The following is an 18,744-nucleotide window of genomic DNA, read 5'->3' as shown; positions in this document are numbered from 1 at the left end:
GAGGATTGCCTGAGCCCGCAGGTTCAAGACCAGCCTGGGCAACATGGTGAGACCTCGTCTTTACAATTAAAAAAAAAAATTAGCCAGGTGTGGTAACACACACTTCTGGCTACTTGGAAGGCTGAGGCAGAAGGATCGCCAGTGCCCTGTTGGTCAACACTGGGGTGACTATTAGTGTGCTACCGCACTCCAGCCTAGGCGACGGAGTATGACTCCAACTCAAAAAAAATAAAAAATTAAAAATTAAATAAAATCCATACTCCTTAATCTTGCTTGTAAAGCCCATTGATCTGATCTGGCCCCTGCCTTCCTCTCTGAACTCATTTGGAGCATTCTTCCTAATGTCTTCCTCCAGAGGCTTTTCATTAGCTGTTTCTTTCTAATTTAATTAAAAAAAATAAAGACAGAGTCTTGCTATGATGCCTAGACTGGTCTCAGACTCCTGGGCTCAAGCAATCCTCCCGCTGTGGCCTCCTCCCAAGTGCTGGGATTATAGGCATGAGCCACTGTACCCAGCCCAGTTAGTTCTACCTGAAATGCTTTTCCCCCAGAGCTTATGACTGGCTCTCTTTTGGCCATTCAAGTCTCTTCAGAGGCCACCAGATCACCCAATCTGAAATGAGCACTGTCCTTACTTGTCACTTCTCCTTATTTTTATCACAGCATATATGACTGCATGATTGTTTTTTGTTTGATTATTTCCCCCAACTAGAGAATGTAAGTCCTGAGACAGCAGGAACTCTGGGCACTGGAAATGTAGTGCTGAAAAGACAGAATAGTGCTGGGACACTGTAGGTTTTATTAATACATTGCTTCTTGGATAAATGATGTATGAACACGGAAGTATATAAAAAAGTAAAAGTTCTCCCATATCTTCTCTTACCCCCTGTGGTACTTCTCTTATTCCCAGAGGTCGTTCTTGACAGTTTGGCTTATGGCCTTTCAGTCTTCTTAAAAAAAGTTTTTGAGCCGGGCTCGGTGGCTCAGCCTGTAATCCCGTGCCTTTGAGAGGCGAGGTGAGTGGATTGCCTGAGCCCAAGGGTTCGAGATCTGCCTGGGCAACTTGGCGAGACCTCATCTCTACAATAAATTAAAAAATTAGCTGGGCGTGGTAGCGCGCGCCTGTAGTTCCAGCTACTTGGAAGGCTGAGGCGGAAGGATCACCAGAGCCCAGCAGGTCGAGGCTGCGGTGGCCGGGCACTGCACTCCAGTCTGGGCGACATAGTGAGACTCCAACTCAAAAAAAAAAAAAAAGTTTTTGAGCCGGGCGCAGAAGGATCACCTGAACCCAGCAGATCGAGGCTGTGGTGGCCATGAGTGTGCCACCTGAGCAATGGAGTGAGACTCAGACTCAAAAAAAAAAAAAAAAAAAAGATTTTTTGAAGGCATGTGCAAAAATATTGTTTTTCACAAACCACATACCATGAGTATTGTGTATACACATGGATGTTGTTAATAATGAACATGCAATTGCTATATAGGTATATACAATTCTGTAATGTTTTCTGCCATTCTCCTCTCCCTCCCCCTCTTCCCAGCCCTCATGGTAGAACATGAACATCTTTCTACCTCAGTACAGGTGGTCCTTCACTTACGATGGGGTTGGTGTTCTGATAAATCCATGGTAATTTGAAAATACTGTAAGTTAAATGTGTGTTTTTGCGCCAGCATAAAGTCAAAAAACTGTATGTGGAATCATAGTAAGTCAGGGACTATCTATACTTAAAAACCTGTCTCATTCTTTATAATATCTACATTGATCAACATCTAGTTTTATTAAACTAAAATTTGGAGGGGGAACTCTTAAATCCTTATGTGTATGTATGTTAGCTAGCATTTCTCTAGAAAAGGATCTTAGAATCTTGATCCTGGGATATATTCCTTTAAATTTATGATAGCTGCCAAGTTGTCCTCTGGTTTGTTATACTAACTTATATTCCTACTAAATGGTGTGTGAGAGGGCCTATTTTCTTAAACTATTTTTAACTAGGTATTAACATTTTTTTGTTGCCTATCTATTAGTTAAAATTGGTATCTTATTTTAATTTGCACTACTTTTGATTATTTGTGAGGTTGAGGAGCTTTTCATGTTTACTGGTAGTTTGATTTTCTTGGTAAATTTCATCTACTTTTTTTGTAGAATTACTATATATATTCTGGTTAATGTGTACAAAGTTAAAATTTTTTTCTGCATATTTTTTCTTAGCTTTTAACTTAAAAAAAAATCTTAATTTTTCTTTTTCTTTTTTTTTTTTTTGAGTCAGAGTCTCACTCTGTCACCCAGGCTGGAGTGCAATGGCCACTCCTGGCCACTGCAGCCTCGAGCCGCTGGGCTCTGGCGATCCTTCCGCCTCAGCCTTCCAAGTAGCTGGATCTACAGGCGCATGCTACCACACCCGGTTAAGTTTTTGATTTATTGTAGAGATGAGGTCTCACCAAGTTGCCCAGGCAGGTCTCGAACCCGCGGGCTCAGGCAATCCACTCACCTCAGCCTCCCAAGGCGTGGGATTACAGGCTGAACCATTGAGCCCGGCTTATCTTAATTTTTCTTTGATCAGGTCTGTTGGTCTTTTCCTTTTTTGCCCACCTCCCTTCCTCTTTTCCTCCTTCCCTGGAGACAAGATCTTACTCTGTTACCCATACTGGAGTATAGTGGCTTGATCATAGCTCACTGCATCTTTGAACACCTGAGCTCCAAGAGATCCTCCTGCTTTAGCCTCCTGAGTAACTAGGACTACAGGCGTGTATCACCATGCCCACCTAATTTATTTAACTTTTTGTTGAGATGAGGTCTTGTATGTTACCCAGGCTGGTCTCAAACTCCTGATCTTAAGTGATTCTCCCACCTCAGCCTCCCAAATTACTGGGATTACAGGCATGAGGCACATGGTATCCAGGCCCATGTTTTCTTTATACAGCTTCTAAGTTACATGTAAGTCTTAGAAAAGGCCTAAAAGTATCAGGAAAATATTCTACTACATTTGTTTTGTTATAGTTTTTTTTTTTTTTACTTTAATATGTCTAGATTTTTTTTTTTTTTTTTTGGTATGATGTGAAGTAGTAGGTAGTATTATTTTGTAAATGGATAGATGGTTAAATGGTCTCTTTACTGTGCTAAATTCCCATACACATCTGGGGTTGTTTCTAGATCCTCTAGTCTGTTTCATTGACTTATGTGTCTCATACTAGATGTATTTCCTTATTGTAGCTGTACATTTTTATTTTATTTTATTTTTATTTATTTATTTATTTAAGTTGGAGTCTCACTCTGTTGCTAAGGCTAGAGTGCAGTGACACGCTCACAGCCACTGCAGCTTCGACCTGCTGGACTCAGGCAATCCTTCCGCCTGAGCCTTCCAAGTAGTTGGAACCACAGGCATGTGCCACCACGCCCGGCTAATTTTTTTTATTTATTGTAGAGACAAGGTTTCGCCAAGTTGTCTAGGCTGGTCTCGAACCCCTGAGCTCAGGCAGTCTTCTTGCCTCTGCCTCCCAAAGTGCTGGGATTATAGGTGTGAGCCACTGCCCCCAGCCTACTTATTGTAGCTGTACATTTTTAGTACCCAGCAAACCAACTTCCTACCCACCTGACCCAGTTTTTCTTCTTTCAAAAAAAGTATTGAATATTTTCAAGCATTAAATATTCCAGATGTGCTTTAGAATCAGTAAGCCATTAAAGTTTTGACTGCATCTGCAGTGAATTTAAGAGATTAAATTTAATAAATTGGTATGTACCCATTCACAAATAAGAGATCTTTCAGAAAATATTTTATTTTCTGTTTCTTTATTTTCTTTCTTTTTTTGAACCAAAGTCTCTCTCTGTCACCCAGGCTGGAGTGGTGCAGTGGCACGCTCACAGCCACCCTAGCCTTGATCTGCTGGGCTCAGGCAATCCTTCTGAGCCTTCCAAATAGCTAGAACTACCACACCTGGCTAATTTTAAAATTTATGGTAGAGATATGGTCTCACCAGTTGTCCAGGCTGATTTCAAACCCTTGGGCTCAGGCAATCCTTTCTCCTCTACCTCCCAACGTGCTGGGATTATAGACGTGAGCCACTGTGCCCAGCTATTTTCTGTTTCTTAATGCATTTATTCTGTTTTAATTAGACAGCTTATAGCTTTGCAATATTATTGACCATAACTAAAACTGTTCAGAATTGCCAATTTTTATTTATCATGGTAAACCAATATTTACATGCACACATAGTGTCAAATACTGTTGGCTGGTAAAGGAATTTAATTACGATAGGATTTTTTTCTTGTACAAAACTTGGTTGAATCTACTATTGCTTTATGCTTTTCTAGACTAAAATGCTGATGGGTGAAGTGATGAGAGAAGCTGCCTTTTCACTAGCTGAGGCCAAGTTCACAGCAGGGGACTTCAGGTAAGAAGACTTAATGGGGTGTTTTGAAAAAATAAATTGCTTTCAGGTTCATAATTTCATTTAAAACTATTTTAATTTAGAAATTTGTAATCATTAAAGCAAATGATATCGTAATTATAAGGAAGAACATTTATAACTTCATCACCTTAACTCTACATGCATTTTTTTTAACATAGTTGCAGGCACAAGATACTTAATGTTTTATAGTCCACTTTCATTGAACATTGTATCATTGACATTCTGCCTTGTTTTCACATGGTTATATGATCTTTCTCAAGATGTATTTTTTCCTCTTAATGCTGGACCTTTGGGTTGATTCTTAGGTTTTTGGAATATTAGGGACAGCATAGCGAACATCTTCATGCATATGTATTTTTGTTTCTACTGAATTATTTCCTTAGAATAACTTTTTGAGAATTTAATTGGAGTCTCACTCTGTCACCCAGGCTGGAGTGCAGTGACATGCTCCTGGCCACCACAACTTTGACCTGCTGGGCTCATGCGATCCTTCTGCCTCAAGTATTTGGAACTATAGGCATGTGCCACCATGCCTGGCTAATTTTTTGGTTTATTGTAGAGACGAAGTCTCACCAAGTTGCCCAGACTGGTCTTAACCCTTGGGCTCAGTCAGTCCTCTTGCCTCTGCCTCCCAAAGTGCTGGGATTACAGGCATGAGTCACTGCACCTGGCTGAATTGGTTATTTAAAAGGCATAGACTTTATAGCTTTTGTTATGTCAATAAATGCTTTAAAAAGCATATAAAATGCTTTGCAAACTGGTTATATCAATTTACATATGTTATACGATTCTCCCAATAATCCTATAAGGCAAACATTAATATTCTCTGCTTATTTGTTTGTTTATTTTTGAATTGGAATCTCACTCTGTCACCCAGGCTGGAGTATAGTGGCACAGCCACCACAGCCTCAACCTGCTGGGCTCAGGTGAACTTTCCTCCTCAGCCTTTCAAGTAGCTGGAAGTACAGCACTTGCCAGCATGCCTGGCTAGTGTTTTGATTTATTGTAGAGATGAGGTCTTGCCATATTGCCTAGGCTGGTCTCAAACTTCTGGGCTTAGGCAGTCCTCTTGCCTTGGCCTCCCAACTTGCTATGATTACAGGCATGAGCCACCATGTCCAACAATATTCTCAGCTTAAATTAAATGCCTTTCTGAAGTCATTTGGCTAATTAGGGTAGGAGGTGTAAGTTGTTTTCAGGGTTTTTTATGTTAGTTGTCTTTTCCCAGTGATATGATGCCTCTGTTCTTAGTTCATATTATCCATGAATTTTCACAGTAGCAGGCCTTAATAAGGCCCTTGGAAGTGGTAGACTATTTTGTGCCAATGCTGGTAAGATAACAGCTTGCATTGAATTTTCTAGCAGAGGGGGGAAATCAGTAGTGTGTAAGTGGTATGTAAGTGTATTTAGGGTGGCGATGAGGAAAGCACTTAACTTCATGATAACAGTTGTGGAATCAGACGAAGCCAGATGGAAGTTAGATAGCTTCCAGGGTAGAGGAATTGAATGCTAGCTTTGCCAACTGAAGAACAAAGCTAGAAGAAGGAAAGTTTCCTCCATATTACACAAACAGAATAAGAATCCCTGAATTTATGTCCGTGGACCACATGTCTGTCTGAAAACAGGCAATCCACACACTTTAACATCATTCTGTTTTCATGTTTTTTTACTGCAAATATTTTGAATATCATTCATCCTCTGCTCTCTGAGACCCTTCTCTGACAGTAGTGATTTTGCTCCTTTTCTGGAATAATGACAGTTATCTTATTCTTGGTCTCATTTAATGTTGAAACTATCCAAGGGGTCCTTAGGTTTATTTCTAAAAAACACAACTAATTAAAGGCTTTTCCTTTTTCTGCAGCACCACAGTTATCCAAAACGTAAATAAAGCTCAAGTGAAGATTCGAGCAAAGAAAGATAATGTAGCAGGTAACTTTTCAACCTTTTGGAACTCTTTGTGGAGAAAAGAGGTGACATTTTAAGATTAACCTGTTTATACAGCAAGATCTTAATGTCCCAGTTTTTCTCTTTACTTAGAACAAGTTGATTGGCTTTACATGTTAAAACTATTAACAACCAGGGTCTTATTACTCAGGATAACTTGGCTTTTTAACAGAAATAGACACTTAAAAAGGCAGGCTCCTAAATTCATTAATTGAAGTCAATGACAATTCCAGACTTAATCCCTTGACTTTTGAGTATTTGATGAAAAAGAAACAGATGAAACAGTGATTAAGAAACAGTACTTCAGAGTCATGTTTGTGAGTCCATATACATGTTTGTGTTTCACAGGTGTTACTTTGCCAGTATTTGAACACTACCATGAAGGAACTGACAGTAAGTGTGAAACTTTGATACTAGTGTGTGTCCCTGGGATCTCCTGTTTCCTCTTCAAATGAACTTTGTTCTGGAGAATGGTGCTTGGTAGACTTTAGAGTTTAGAAGTTTCAATATTAGAAGCCCTCTTATCTGACACTGTCAGGACAATAGTTGATTGGTTAATCAAAAGGTTTTATGGTAGGAAGTCATAAACTTTGTATATGTCTTACAATATTTTATTCCAACCTAGAAATATATCATTGTACAGTCATTTGCCATTTAAAAAATATAAGGCCTTTTCTTTGAGTGTGAATCCACTGATTAGACTTCTGAGCTTTCTTTCTGCCTACACTACACCCATAATGCATTGCCTGAAATTTCCAGTTTAGGTTTCTTTAACATAGAATAAGATCTTAGACACTATAATGTAATATGAATGCCGACTCATTTCATAGGCCATGCCTGATTTTTTGTAATTGTCTCACTCATTCCATTCCTGGACAGAATTTTTTTGCCAGTAACACATATTTATTGCGTCTTGTATCTTTCCAAAGTAAGTAATTAACTTTTTTTCAGAGAAACAACAATATTCTTTCTTTTGGCACTTATATTTCATTGCTTCATGTAATATTTAATTAAATTATATATAGAATATTAGGTACTCATATGAAGTAGAGTATTGGAGAGTTACCTCTTAACAGAGAGTATCACAGTACTGAGGGCATCAGGCAGTATGATTTTCAAAGGGAAGTGGTGGCCACTGGCTGGTGAAGGGGAGGTTGGTTAAAAGCTTCTCCTATGTTTATGTTTAGAAGAGTATCCTTGTGGAAAACTATTTAGCAGACACGCCTATGGTATTTGGAGAGTGAAATGGGCACTTCATGTTTGCATTTCAAAGGGCTTAGTGAATTTGTCTTTCTATGTTTGGCATTATTTGGAATTACCTTTTCTATGGGAATTTTATGGGAAGATTATTTACTCTCATTCTAAATGTCATCTGACTGGTTCTTTCAGGCTATGAACTGACGGGTTTAGCCAGAGGTGGAGAACAGTTGGCTAAGTTAAAGAGGAATTATGCCAAAGCAGTGGAACTACTGGTGGAACTGGCTTCACTGCAGGTAAGTAGCAGGAGAGCTAGAGCACTCCAGTTTGATTTCCAACAGAGGAGAGGAGAGACCTTATAAAGACAGGGTCTTGAATGAGAGCATACTGTGCTTTGTGCTTTCAGCTGTTTCCATGATCCTATGTGAAACTAGCCTCATATTTTGATTTCTGAAATGGTGGCTTTCGCACTATTGTCCCCGCTTTTTATTATTAATACAATATACATTTTGTACCATTTGTACAATGGTATAGTTTCACTCTTTGCTAGGTGAGAACACCTACAGTTTATACTAGATTTAAATGCAAATATATCATGGTTTGTGCATGAAGGCCATCTTTTTGTCCTTTGTGGCCAGTTAGTATATATCTAGGCTATTAGTGCTTGTCATTTTTTTTGTCTTTATTTGGGCGAGTCTGAGTAAACAAATTATAGTAGTGTCGACCAAAACTAAGGCTATTGAGGCAGAAATAATTTGGTAAGGGTTTATTCAAAGTCAAATGTGAGGATCAACTTGGGAAGACACACCACCAAAGCTGGGTGTGTTCCAGAGTCTTCTACAAGTTGGAAGGTTTTTATGGGACTCTTAGAAGGAAAGAGGACTCTTCCTATCCAAGTTGTCCTTTTCATTGGAGGGTGCAATACAGAGGTTACAGTCATTGGCTACAGATTATAACATACAGGCTAATGTGTTCTACATGCAAGATAGTCAGTAAAACTTAATGCCTCAGAAACAAATCAGTGTCCTTTTCAATATCAGTAAGTTATGGATTGGTCAGTACGTCAACAGTTGGAGGAAATCAGGGATAGGATGTAAGCCATGAGTCCTAAGACCATCCCTAGGTGGGTTAGTTTGGAAGCTTACCAAATGTGGCCTGTAGGGTTATCAATAGCATGGAAATAGTGTTAGCTCTGTGGAAATGTCACAAGAATTTGTTTTGAGTCACGGTCTCACTTGTCACTCAGGCTGGAGTGCAGTGGCATGATCATAGCTTACCACAACCTTGACCTCCTGAGCTCAGGCAGTCCTTCTGCCTCCGCCTCCCGAGTACCTGGGACTACAGGCACATGTCACCACACCCAGCTAATTTTTTGTGTTTTGTAGAGATGAGGTCTCCCTATGTTGCTCAGGCTGGTCTCAAACTCCTGGGCTCAAGTGATCCTCCTGCCTTGACCTCCCAAAGTTGTGAGCTACCACGCCCAGCCTAAGAATTTTGTTTTTGTCTTGCTTCCCAAATGTTTTCTACAAGTACAGTCTGAGTGGAGTCAAGTGATCAGGTCATGATTAGGAAGACTGTGTGCTTACATTATTAATTTGTCCTTTTGTTTAGACTTCCTTTGTTACTTTGGATGAAGCTATTAAGATAACCAACAGGCGTGTAAATGCCATTGAACATGGTGAGTATGAGCTGCTGTGGGGTGCTATGTTCAGATATTTGTCCACCCCTCCCCCCTCGTCATGCAGCTGCTAGGACTCAGGAACTGCTAGATTGAAGGTGGTAATACACTATCCCTGCTGACAGCGCAGAGAAGTGTGTCCTAGTACGAGAGTGTTATGAAATGTATAGACAGAAGTATATGATTTGGGGGAGTTACAGGGGAAATGGTAGTTACAAAGTAGGTAATGTTCTGTTCATTTCTAGTTATTCTTGCAGTTAGTAAAGTGTAGAAACAGTATTTTTCAAGAGCTATGGTGTTTTCTTTCTTCCTAATGGTTGAGTGATACATCTTTTTGAATACTAAATATTTAACTTCAAATCCCTCTCCTTTAGGTCATTCTCCTTGATTTCTAAAAATAAAAAATTTCCCATTTGATGCACTTATTTTCTATCTCTTTTATATCATTATTTAAAAAATATGACTGCTTAGTGTTGATAGTACTTTTTGCTCAAGAGGCTCAGTTTTATTAAAGAAATATTTCCTCAATTTTAGGTAGTAGAAGAGCAAAATTTTAAACAAAGGAATTCCTTTGCTTGGGGCTAAATATTAGTATTATACAGGAAGGTATCTCATTTCTTTTTTAACTAAAAAACACATTTCTTAGCCGGGCTCGGTGGCTCAGCCTGTAATCCCGCGCCTTTGGGAGGCTGAGGTGAGTGGATTGCCTGAGCCCACAGGTTTGAGACACACCTGGGCGGCGAGACCTCATCTCTACAATAAATCAAAAAATCAGCTGGGCGTGGTAGTGCATGCCTGTAATTCCGGCTACTCGGAAGGCTGAAGCAGAAGGATCGCCGGAGCCCAGCAGGTCGAGACTGTGATGGCCGGGAGTGGCCACTGCATTCCAGTCTGGGTGACAGAGTGAGACTCCAACTCAAAAAAAAAACCAAACACATTTCTTGATTGCTAGTTCCAGGCCTTGTACATGAAACTTTAAGCAAAACAAAATGGGTAAGGTTAATAGTTCTCACCCTCATGGAGTTCATACTCTAGAATCAGAATAGGCAATTTCTCTATAAAGTAGAGCCCAGTGACTGACAGAAACTCAATTTATTGCACTCTCTGCTCGATTTTTTTAGCAGCTGATTGCTACTATGTTTAAAATAACATCTGTTGTTCCATGTTATATATGCATATACGATCAGCATATTCAGTGTTGTGTGTCCACTGTGGTCCAAGATGTTATCTGTGCAGAGAAAAAAGAGCACACACCATATTTACAGTAGTTGCTTTTGTGTGGTTGGGTTATACTCCATTTTAATTTTTTTGTGTGTGTTTTTATTTTTCAAGTTCTCCACATTAAGTGTACATTAATTTTACAATTAGAAAAAATAGGGCTGGGTGCAGTAGCTCATGCCTGTAATCCGAGTACTTTGGGAGGTGGAGACGGGAGGATTGCCTGAGCTCAGGGGTTGGAGACCAGCCTGAGCAACATGGTGAGACCTTGTCTCTACAATAAATAAAAAAAATTAGCTGGGTGTGGTAATGCATGTCTGTGGTTCCAGCTACTTGGAAGGCTAAGGCAGAAGGATTGCCTTAGCCCAGGAGGTCAAGGCTGCAGTGGCCATGAGCATGTCCCTGCAATACAGAGCCTGACAACAGTGAGACTCCAACTGAAAAAAAAAAAAAAAGAAAGAATAGCTATTACACAAATGAACACAAATGAGCACTGGTAATTTGATAAAAGGGGTTTGAAGTTCTCAGTGTACTTATTTTTTAAATTCTAGTCATCATTCCCCGGATTGAACGTACCCTTGCCTATATCATCACGGAGCTGGATGAGAGAGAGAGAGAAGAGTTCTACAGGTTTGCTGAAATTGGCAGTTATTGTTTGTTGTCATTTCATATTTCAGAGGGTTGATTTGCTGAGTTACTAGTTGGTTTATGGATTAGCACAGGTTATATTTTATTCTGGTAAATAAGAAATATTACCAAAGGTTGTAGAGACAAATCTGTCAAGTTATGCATATATCTATAAGATGGAATTCCAAAACCTTAGGCCTTTCAGAGACTAATAAAACTTGATAATTCTTTAAAATGAAATGATAATTTAGATTGGGTGTCTCCTACATAAAAACTGAGGGGAGAAACTAGAAGTAATCTGTTAATCAACAAATATGTATTTCATGTTGACTATGTTCAGGAGAAGGTAAAATGAACTTGAAGGCATTACCAAATAGTTTAAATTGTACCATGAGAGAATTAGCACAGTACTTGGAGGAAAATGATGCATGTCCTTGAATTGGCTATGAATATTTAGAATCAAGAGGAATAGATACTAAATTGGTGGTGTTTTGGGGTCGGTATACCCAGTTCAGAGAAGTGGGAGGTAGGTGAAGGCAGGAGTATTTAGGGAAGACATGGCAGTCTTAGACCTTGACTTAGCATTTAATGATGACTTATGATCTTAATTATCAAAGATTATTTAGTTTCTGCCCTTCAGTGGTGTTCAGGGCTGGGGTGCTCGAAAATTTTAATGAGTGCCTGAATGTTTAAAATCTTTCCCATTAGGGAATGGATTTCAAAATATATTTAACCTGAGTTAGGCGTGTCTGAAATCAGTTATTAGCATAAAATCATATATTGTTTGTTTAAAAATAGTTTGTCAATAATTTCTGAAATTGAAATTAATAGAAGTCTCAAATTTTATTCTAAAGGTGTTTATTGCAAAGATAGAGGAAATCAAATTTACTTAATACTGAACAGTGTTCAAAAAATTCCCTCCTTTATTTTACAGGTTAAAGAAAATACAGGAGAAGAAAAAGATTCTCAAGGAAAAATCTGAGAAGGACTTGGAACAAAGGCGAGCAGCTGGAGAGGTGATGGAGCCTGCTAATCTTCTGGCTGAAGAGAAGGATGAGGACCTTCTGTTTGAATAATCTTCCTGTTCTGGTTCTTTCAGAAACCCTAATACTGGTTCCATTTTACTTCACAGTGTATAGGTTTGATTTGTGTGGCTATTTATTTTTGGCCTGAGAATTTCACTGTTTGTAAAATTTACCTGGATGTCTATTTATGGGATTACTTTGGCAGATTCACAATTCAGCAACCATTTATCACAGATGAGATTTGTAAGGCCTGCCCAGGAACTTACAGAATTTACTCTGCAGAAGTGTTACCTTACTCCATCTACGTCTGTTACATGTGATCTGCTTACCAAGTGTATTAGGATATCCCCTTAGGAATCATTAGTGGTCTCAGGCCAACTTCTGTGGAGCAGCCTTCATTTGTACCTGTTCGCAAACCTTGGCGCTATTGTCACCATGGTACTTCTCAGGCTTGATGGAAACCTTATTTTTCCTTGCATGACAGGTCTGTGTCTTGTCTGTCAGGGGAGTTCAGCCAACTTCAATGTGACTATGGTATATACATAGTAAAATGATTTAAAAATAAGTTATTATTTTTTAATTTATTTACTGCTAAGAATGCCGTGTTCTTATGCTCAGATCAGCACACAGTATTGCCATCCACAGAGCTTTCTCTGCAGACATGTAGGAAGTAGGGGCCTTTACCCCTTCATATATCAGTTTTACTAAAACTTTGAAACTTCCATTTTGGGGTACTGCTAAATGATTGCCAATGAGTTAAGAGGGCTTCATAATACTTCCTTCTTTCCTAATCGCGAGACCTCATCTCTACAATAAAAATAAAAAACTTAGCTGGGTGTGATAATGTGTGCTCGTATTTCCGGCTACTTGGAACGCTGAGGTGGAAGGATTGCCGGAGCCAAGCAGGTCGACGCTGGTGTAGGTGTGAGCGTGCCACTGCACTCCAGCCTGGGCGACAGAGTGAGACTCCAACTCCAAAAAACCAAACAAAACCGAAAAAGACTAATTCCCATTTTGGAGTGATATGGTAACTATAAAACATACATATTGTCTTAACCCCCTATTTCACAGAGGAAAAATTTAGGCATGAGGAGCTTGAGTAATTGGTCCAAGGTTAATAGCCAGAAAGTGGTGAATCCAGGATTTAAATCCAAGCAGTCTACCTTCAAAGTTTTTACACCCTAGCTTTTTACCTTTAAGTCAGAGGGCCTGCTCTGGAAAAGCTGTTTTTAGGAAATCCAGTTGCTGCTCACAGAATAAAATCTCAGGTGCAGAGTAAATTCAAGAATGACGGGAAAACCAACAACTGAGTTCCCAAGTATTTTAAAAATCGGTAACATTGAGCTGTTTACCATCTAATCTTCCCAATACCCTAATGATATGTAAATTATACCGTCTCCATTTTGCAGGTGAGAATATTGAGGCTTTAATAGGTCAAATCACACAGGTGGAATGCAAGTCAAATGTATCTTGATTTCAGAGCCTTGGTTTTAAATTAGTTTGAAGGTGGGAATAGGGAGCCAGATTGCTTTAGTGGTTTTTCACTTAGGTAAATTTAGCGTTCACCTTAAAGCAGTAAGGCAGAGGACCCTAGATTTCTCCTGTGGTTTTGTAAAGCTCTGGAATTTACTGGCCTTGGTTAAAATACTAAAAGACAACTTTATAGTTTAAAATTTGTTAAAAAAAAAATCAAGAGAAAATAGTGGACAGATCATTTGATGTGTGCAGCTGGAGTGATCTGATCCACAGGGGAAGGAGACAGACCAGGTGTGTGCATGTGTGAAACTTGTTGGTACATGATTTATATCCTTTGGGAGATACAGAGCAGAAAAAAGGGGAGAAATGAAGAATGGAAAAAGAGTGTATTATATATTTGCCATCAACTCACACGCTGTCCTCAGTATCCTCAAATCCCAACTGCAGAAAAGGTCAATTTGCCTGAGTATTAATTACATACCTCTTTCCCCAGAAAACCTTCAGGTTCACATCCTAAAGTTGTCCACCTTTAATAAACTTTGTTTTAATAATTAAGAAAACAGAACCTGCCTACATCTGTGCCAACATGGGGTACTCCCTCACTTGAACAAATTAAAAGGTATTTTGTGTTGCATCCAGAGGTTGCAATGGTCTTGCTTCTGGCAAAAACTTGGAAGAGTATGTATGTATGGAAACCTTGAATGGCAGAGGATATAATACAGCAAGAGAAAGTACTCAGTGGCTTTTTAAACTTGAAATATAATTTTACTTTTTATTTTTACAATACAGTGTGCAGTATGACATCTCAAAATAACAGAGTGCAGATACAGGATAAGAGTACAAAGGGGGATTAACAACAGATGTCCAAATGTTACCTTTATTAAGGCTAAATCCCTGGTTTATATTTTCCACACATTCACAAAATTACATTCAAATCATTCCTTACCAATACTTATTCCTTAGGCCATGAGAAAAGGAAAATAATCCAGACATTAGATTTTCATAGAAAGCAAATCTGGATTAGTCTAAATAATATTCTCCTTCCATTTGTTCTGACTTATGAAAATTTAGGAAATAAAGGTATTTCAGTAATTAGATTTTCCAAGTACATTTCATTAGCCGTTGGTATCATTTTTACAGTAAGTGGTTAAGACTTCCTCCAGTCAGAACCAAGGAGGGACAAGAAGTGGAACTGGCCAGAGTGGCTATACAACTGCATGTATAGCAAGTCTTCTGTATTCTTTTGAGGACATCAGCAACAACTCAAGTTTTCACTTTGTTTAGGGATTGTGTTGAATATCAGCACATCCTTATCACTAGGATTTAGAAAAGTTTGGGACATTTCTTTCTACTCTCGCTGATAAGGAAGCAGAGAATTATGGGACCTCACTGACCCTGAAAATATGTCACCCTAGAATTCCTAAAAGTATGGCATGGGCATACAAGATCTGCTTATTAAAGCCATATGCCTGAGTCCTGACAGCACATGGCCCTAGTGCAGGTCTATTGTCTACAGTGGCACCACAGCCACTCACTGACACTACCTACAACCTCACTAACAATATGAACCGTCCCTATTTTAGATCTAGGGGCTGAAAACAATTGTCAGTTACAATAAGCAGATCACAAAACTCCACTGTCAACCATGAACTACCTTTCATTCCTGAGAAGAAAGTAAACTGGAAAACTGATAAGATTAAGTGCTAAGTATATTCCTTAGTTTTCAATGCTAAAAATCAGTGTGACCTTTGTTTGAATTTTCCTGCTAGAAGCTGGAGTGTTTCAGAGCTTTGAACAGACAGTATGTATGGCATTCCTCCCCTCAACCCAGAAATGTTACTTACTTCCTAAGGAACATTATCTTGAAAATATATTCACACAAGACACACTCCCCAGTCAACTTAATAGGCCATGCAAAATTTAAAAGAGAAAAAAGGCAACATATAAACTGTCTACACTGGCTCAAATAAAATTACATAGAAGAGGAGAAAATCAAATATATACATGACACTGAGACAAACTACTCATTAAACACAATAGCTTATGTTAAATTAAATGACAGGTCAGTATTATTCCAGTGTTTAGCTCTGGGGAGAGGAAATACTGTAGCTGAAGTCACCATAAAAAGACAATCAAGGCATTCACATTTGAAGTTGTTTGTCACACATCACACTTTCCTTAAAGGCCTGAAAAGCCGCCTACAAATTAACTTTCCATGCCAATTACAGACGTTGAATTTTAAAGCTACAGCTATAGAGACAGTACAAAAATCCCATTAGCTTAAACCTGTCATGATTTAGCAAGCTGTTGTATTCTGGTCATAAGAGGCAGAACTTGTGGGAATAAAAACCTATTTCTATAGGCTTAATACCTTTTTCTCCCCAGTATTCTGTTCCTAAAATGTTCAAATGACTTTCAGATCTTCCTTTCCTTCTGATCTCAAAGTCAATTGTCATAGTGTTTCCCTAAGACATAAATAATTTTATTCCAATGCTGAACAGTGTTACCAGTGACCATTTGTTGATCTATTAAATATTAGTATAGAGTACAGCAGAAGAATTCCAGTTTATTACCTACATATATAGCAGTCGTAGGCTTATACTGTGCTCATATATAAAAATGCAAATCTGTCAAATGTGCTATGTCCTCCTATGTATATAAAAATGTTTGCATCATGAGGAAGAAACTTTATCAGTCAACACTGTTTATATGAACATCTGCCATTCATAAAATATAATTTATACATTCTATTATACTATACAGATCAAAGAAAAGAAGCAAGGTTAGCAAATCGGTTGTGACGATTTAAGAAAAAATACAGATAATCATTATGTCTTTAAAAAGACCAGCATATTTTGTATAACGTTGACTCATTTAGGGTCTGCTGAGTGTACAGTCTGATTCAGAAAGTTTGAGCGAAAAGAACCGGTGCTTCTCATGGATTTTTTTTTTTTTTTTTTAAGAATTAAAAGACATTCAAATGACTTCAAGTCTAACAAAGTAGCTCCAAACCAAGGTGTCACCATTTTGTTTTTTCTTTTTTAGGAAGGTATTTCTGATGACTAAATTAGTCTCCTAAGCAAATGCTGTCTGGCCCATGGCATAAAAGCACAGTCTGCTCCTATCCTAAAATATTCTCATGTAGTCATTTAAGAGTTAAACAACATCAGTAATTATATGAGACATGGACTCCTGTGTACATACACACAAGTTTCTCATGGAAATATGACTAAGCAGGAAAGATTTAGTTAGGTGAAAACAAAAGGTTTTAACAGCATAAAATGGAACTGCTCTTTGAAAGCTTCCATTTGGAATCCCCAAATGAGGCAGAAACCTCTAAAGCTTTGTAAAGCAAACAAAGAATGCTGTGTACAAATTGCCTAAGGGGCCTTTCTTCTCAGAAGCTGGAGAGATCTAAGACCAGGTGTACAGCTTATTCAGCTGCCTCTGCCTTGCTCAAGTGTCAGGTTGTCTTCCTATTGGTAGTTTGCCAGATCAAGTTCAACATGCCGTAGAATGGATGCTTCCTTCACCTCAGCCAAGTGGACGGCACCCACTGAGGTTCCGTATCAAGTTTGTTTATTAGCCTAAGCAGTTCCTGATAGGCTTTATCAAGATCTGAATTCACAATTGCTGTGTCGAAGTAGTGGCCATTGTTCTGCTCCATCTCTCTAGTCTTCTCAATGATTTCTCTCAACTCTTCAGGCTGCAAAGAGACAAGAACTGTGAGGTGATTCCTATCCTAACTCAAATAGAGGATGAGTCAGAGATGGCCAAAGAACAGGGAGTGACCTTCCCAGTTCTCCTTCTGTTTCTCAAATACTTGCCGTCAGGAGCTCCTTTCTAACGGTCATGGCCAGTGGTTTCCTTTGCTTTGACATCTACGGGATTCACATTTTGAGTCCTTTGAGATTTGATATATCCTGTTTTATACCACTATTTTGATTTTCCTGTATCTCTGACTTATCTTACCAACAAGACTACCAGTTTCAAGAGCACAGACTTACTTGGCATTCCTTACAAACATTTGCTTTCAAACATTTTAGGGCATCACATCTTCCTAACGGTAATATCTCTGTAACAAAGAGTGAACCTTTCTGGTTGGAGCAAGGACCTAAAACATCATCTACTCTTGGCTCTGGTTAAGCGACCTCGTCCTTTATATCTGTTGCATGGAATTAGGTAGACATTATGGGGGAAAAAGGGATCAACAGGATGGATATCTTTTTCTATGAAAACTGCTGGTCCGCCCAAGATTTGAAAACCTCATCTGTATTCTGGGAGGAAAATACTCAGCTTAACACTTTAAACTGCTGCTCTGTTTTCAATACACAAAGGAGGTCGTTAAGATGCAAAACAGTATCCTATCAGGATTTGGAAAACTATACAGAGCAACCCACTTTAAAATACTCAGTAAAGGAAAGGGCTGTTTCACATGGATGGGCAGGCAGCAAGGGTATGTGCAACACTGATCTCAAACCCTCTGATTATCAGGCATGTGTGTTCAAGAAAGCAAAACTGCCCCATATCACTCTGACCAATGAACAGAACTAATTAAATCCAAGAGCAAATGTCTCAGGTGCAAAAGTCACACATTAATACCATATTGGACCCACAATACAAAACAATTTACATCTTTCAATGGCTTTAACTTCTGTAATAGCAGCAAAACATATTAAAAATATAACAACTCTTGCTTGTCCTGAGGCAGTTTCTTATAAGGTTCTCTAATTTTCATTCAGGAATGTCATGCATCTGAATGTGGTACACAGACTCCTTTGTTTCCTAGCAGGGACTCTACTTTACTACTGTAACTGTACACAGTGTAAATTTTTGCTAAAACTTATGCTTATTCAAAACTCAAGATTACTGAAACAACATTCCAGGACTCCACATAGAATTGAAACTTTGTGGTGCAATGTAAATGCTAAGCCCCAAACCACCTAGTTTTTATCAAATTTAAGGCATTATCATTTCCTTTTATGCCAAAATGACTTATATCACTTATTTACTACTTTATGTCTGAATTTCTCTATTAAGTTACAATCCACAATTCAGATGAAACAAAATGTTTGAACTCAAAATTTTTTGAACTGAAAAAATTAGCTGACAGGCAAAACTGACCATAAGTTCACACTGTCCGTCAACCACTCTCAAGTCCTCACATTAGCAGAC

General features: G+C 38.7%; 2 protein-coding genes across 2 annotated transcripts in view; one reads left to right on the top strand and one right to left on the bottom strand.

Annotated features, from left to right (window-relative positions):
- ATP6V1D (ATPase H+ transporting V1 subunit D) overlaps positions 1 to 12,923 on the top strand; it is an 18,926-nt gene extending 6,003 nt beyond the window's left edge. Inside the window, exons 3-9 of the mRNA XM_008071904.1 lie at positions 4,307 to 4,386; positions 6,266 to 6,333; positions 6,697 to 6,741; positions 7,738 to 7,841; positions 9,157 to 9,223; positions 10,993 to 11,071; positions 12,003 to 12,923. Coding sequence (XP_008070095.1) covers positions 4,307 to 4,386; positions 6,266 to 6,333; positions 6,697 to 6,741; positions 7,738 to 7,841; positions 9,157 to 9,223; positions 10,993 to 11,071; positions 12,003 to 12,144 — 585 coding nt within the window. The 3' untranslated portion in view covers positions 12,145 to 12,923. The remainder of the gene's footprint in view (positions 1 to 4,306; positions 4,387 to 6,265; positions 6,334 to 6,696; positions 6,742 to 7,737; positions 7,842 to 9,156; positions 9,224 to 10,992; positions 11,072 to 12,002) is intronic.
- A 1,385-nt stretch (positions 12,924 to 14,308) lies between these two features.
- Positions 14,309 to 18,744, bottom strand: part of MPP5 (membrane palmitoylated protein 5) — a 70,266-nt gene continuing 65,830 nt past the window's right edge. Inside the window, exon 14 of the mRNA XM_008071894.1 lies at positions 14,309 to 17,275. Coding sequence (XP_008070085.1) covers positions 17,099 to 17,275 — 177 coding nt within the window. The 3' untranslated portion in view covers positions 14,309 to 17,098. The remainder of the gene's footprint in view (positions 17,276 to 18,744) is intronic.

The sequence above is a fragment of the Carlito syrichta genome, unplaced genomic scaffold (assembly GCF_000164805.1).
Source record: "Carlito syrichta isolate Samal-C Ts95f unplaced genomic scaffold, Tarsius_syrichta-2.0.1 Scaffold113598, whole genome shotgun sequence".
NCBI classification, from domain to species: Eukaryota; Metazoa; Chordata; class Mammalia; order Primates; family Tarsiidae; genus Carlito; species Carlito syrichta.
Note: the sequence above shows the minus strand (reverse complement) of the source record. Positions and strands in the feature narration are given on the sequence as shown.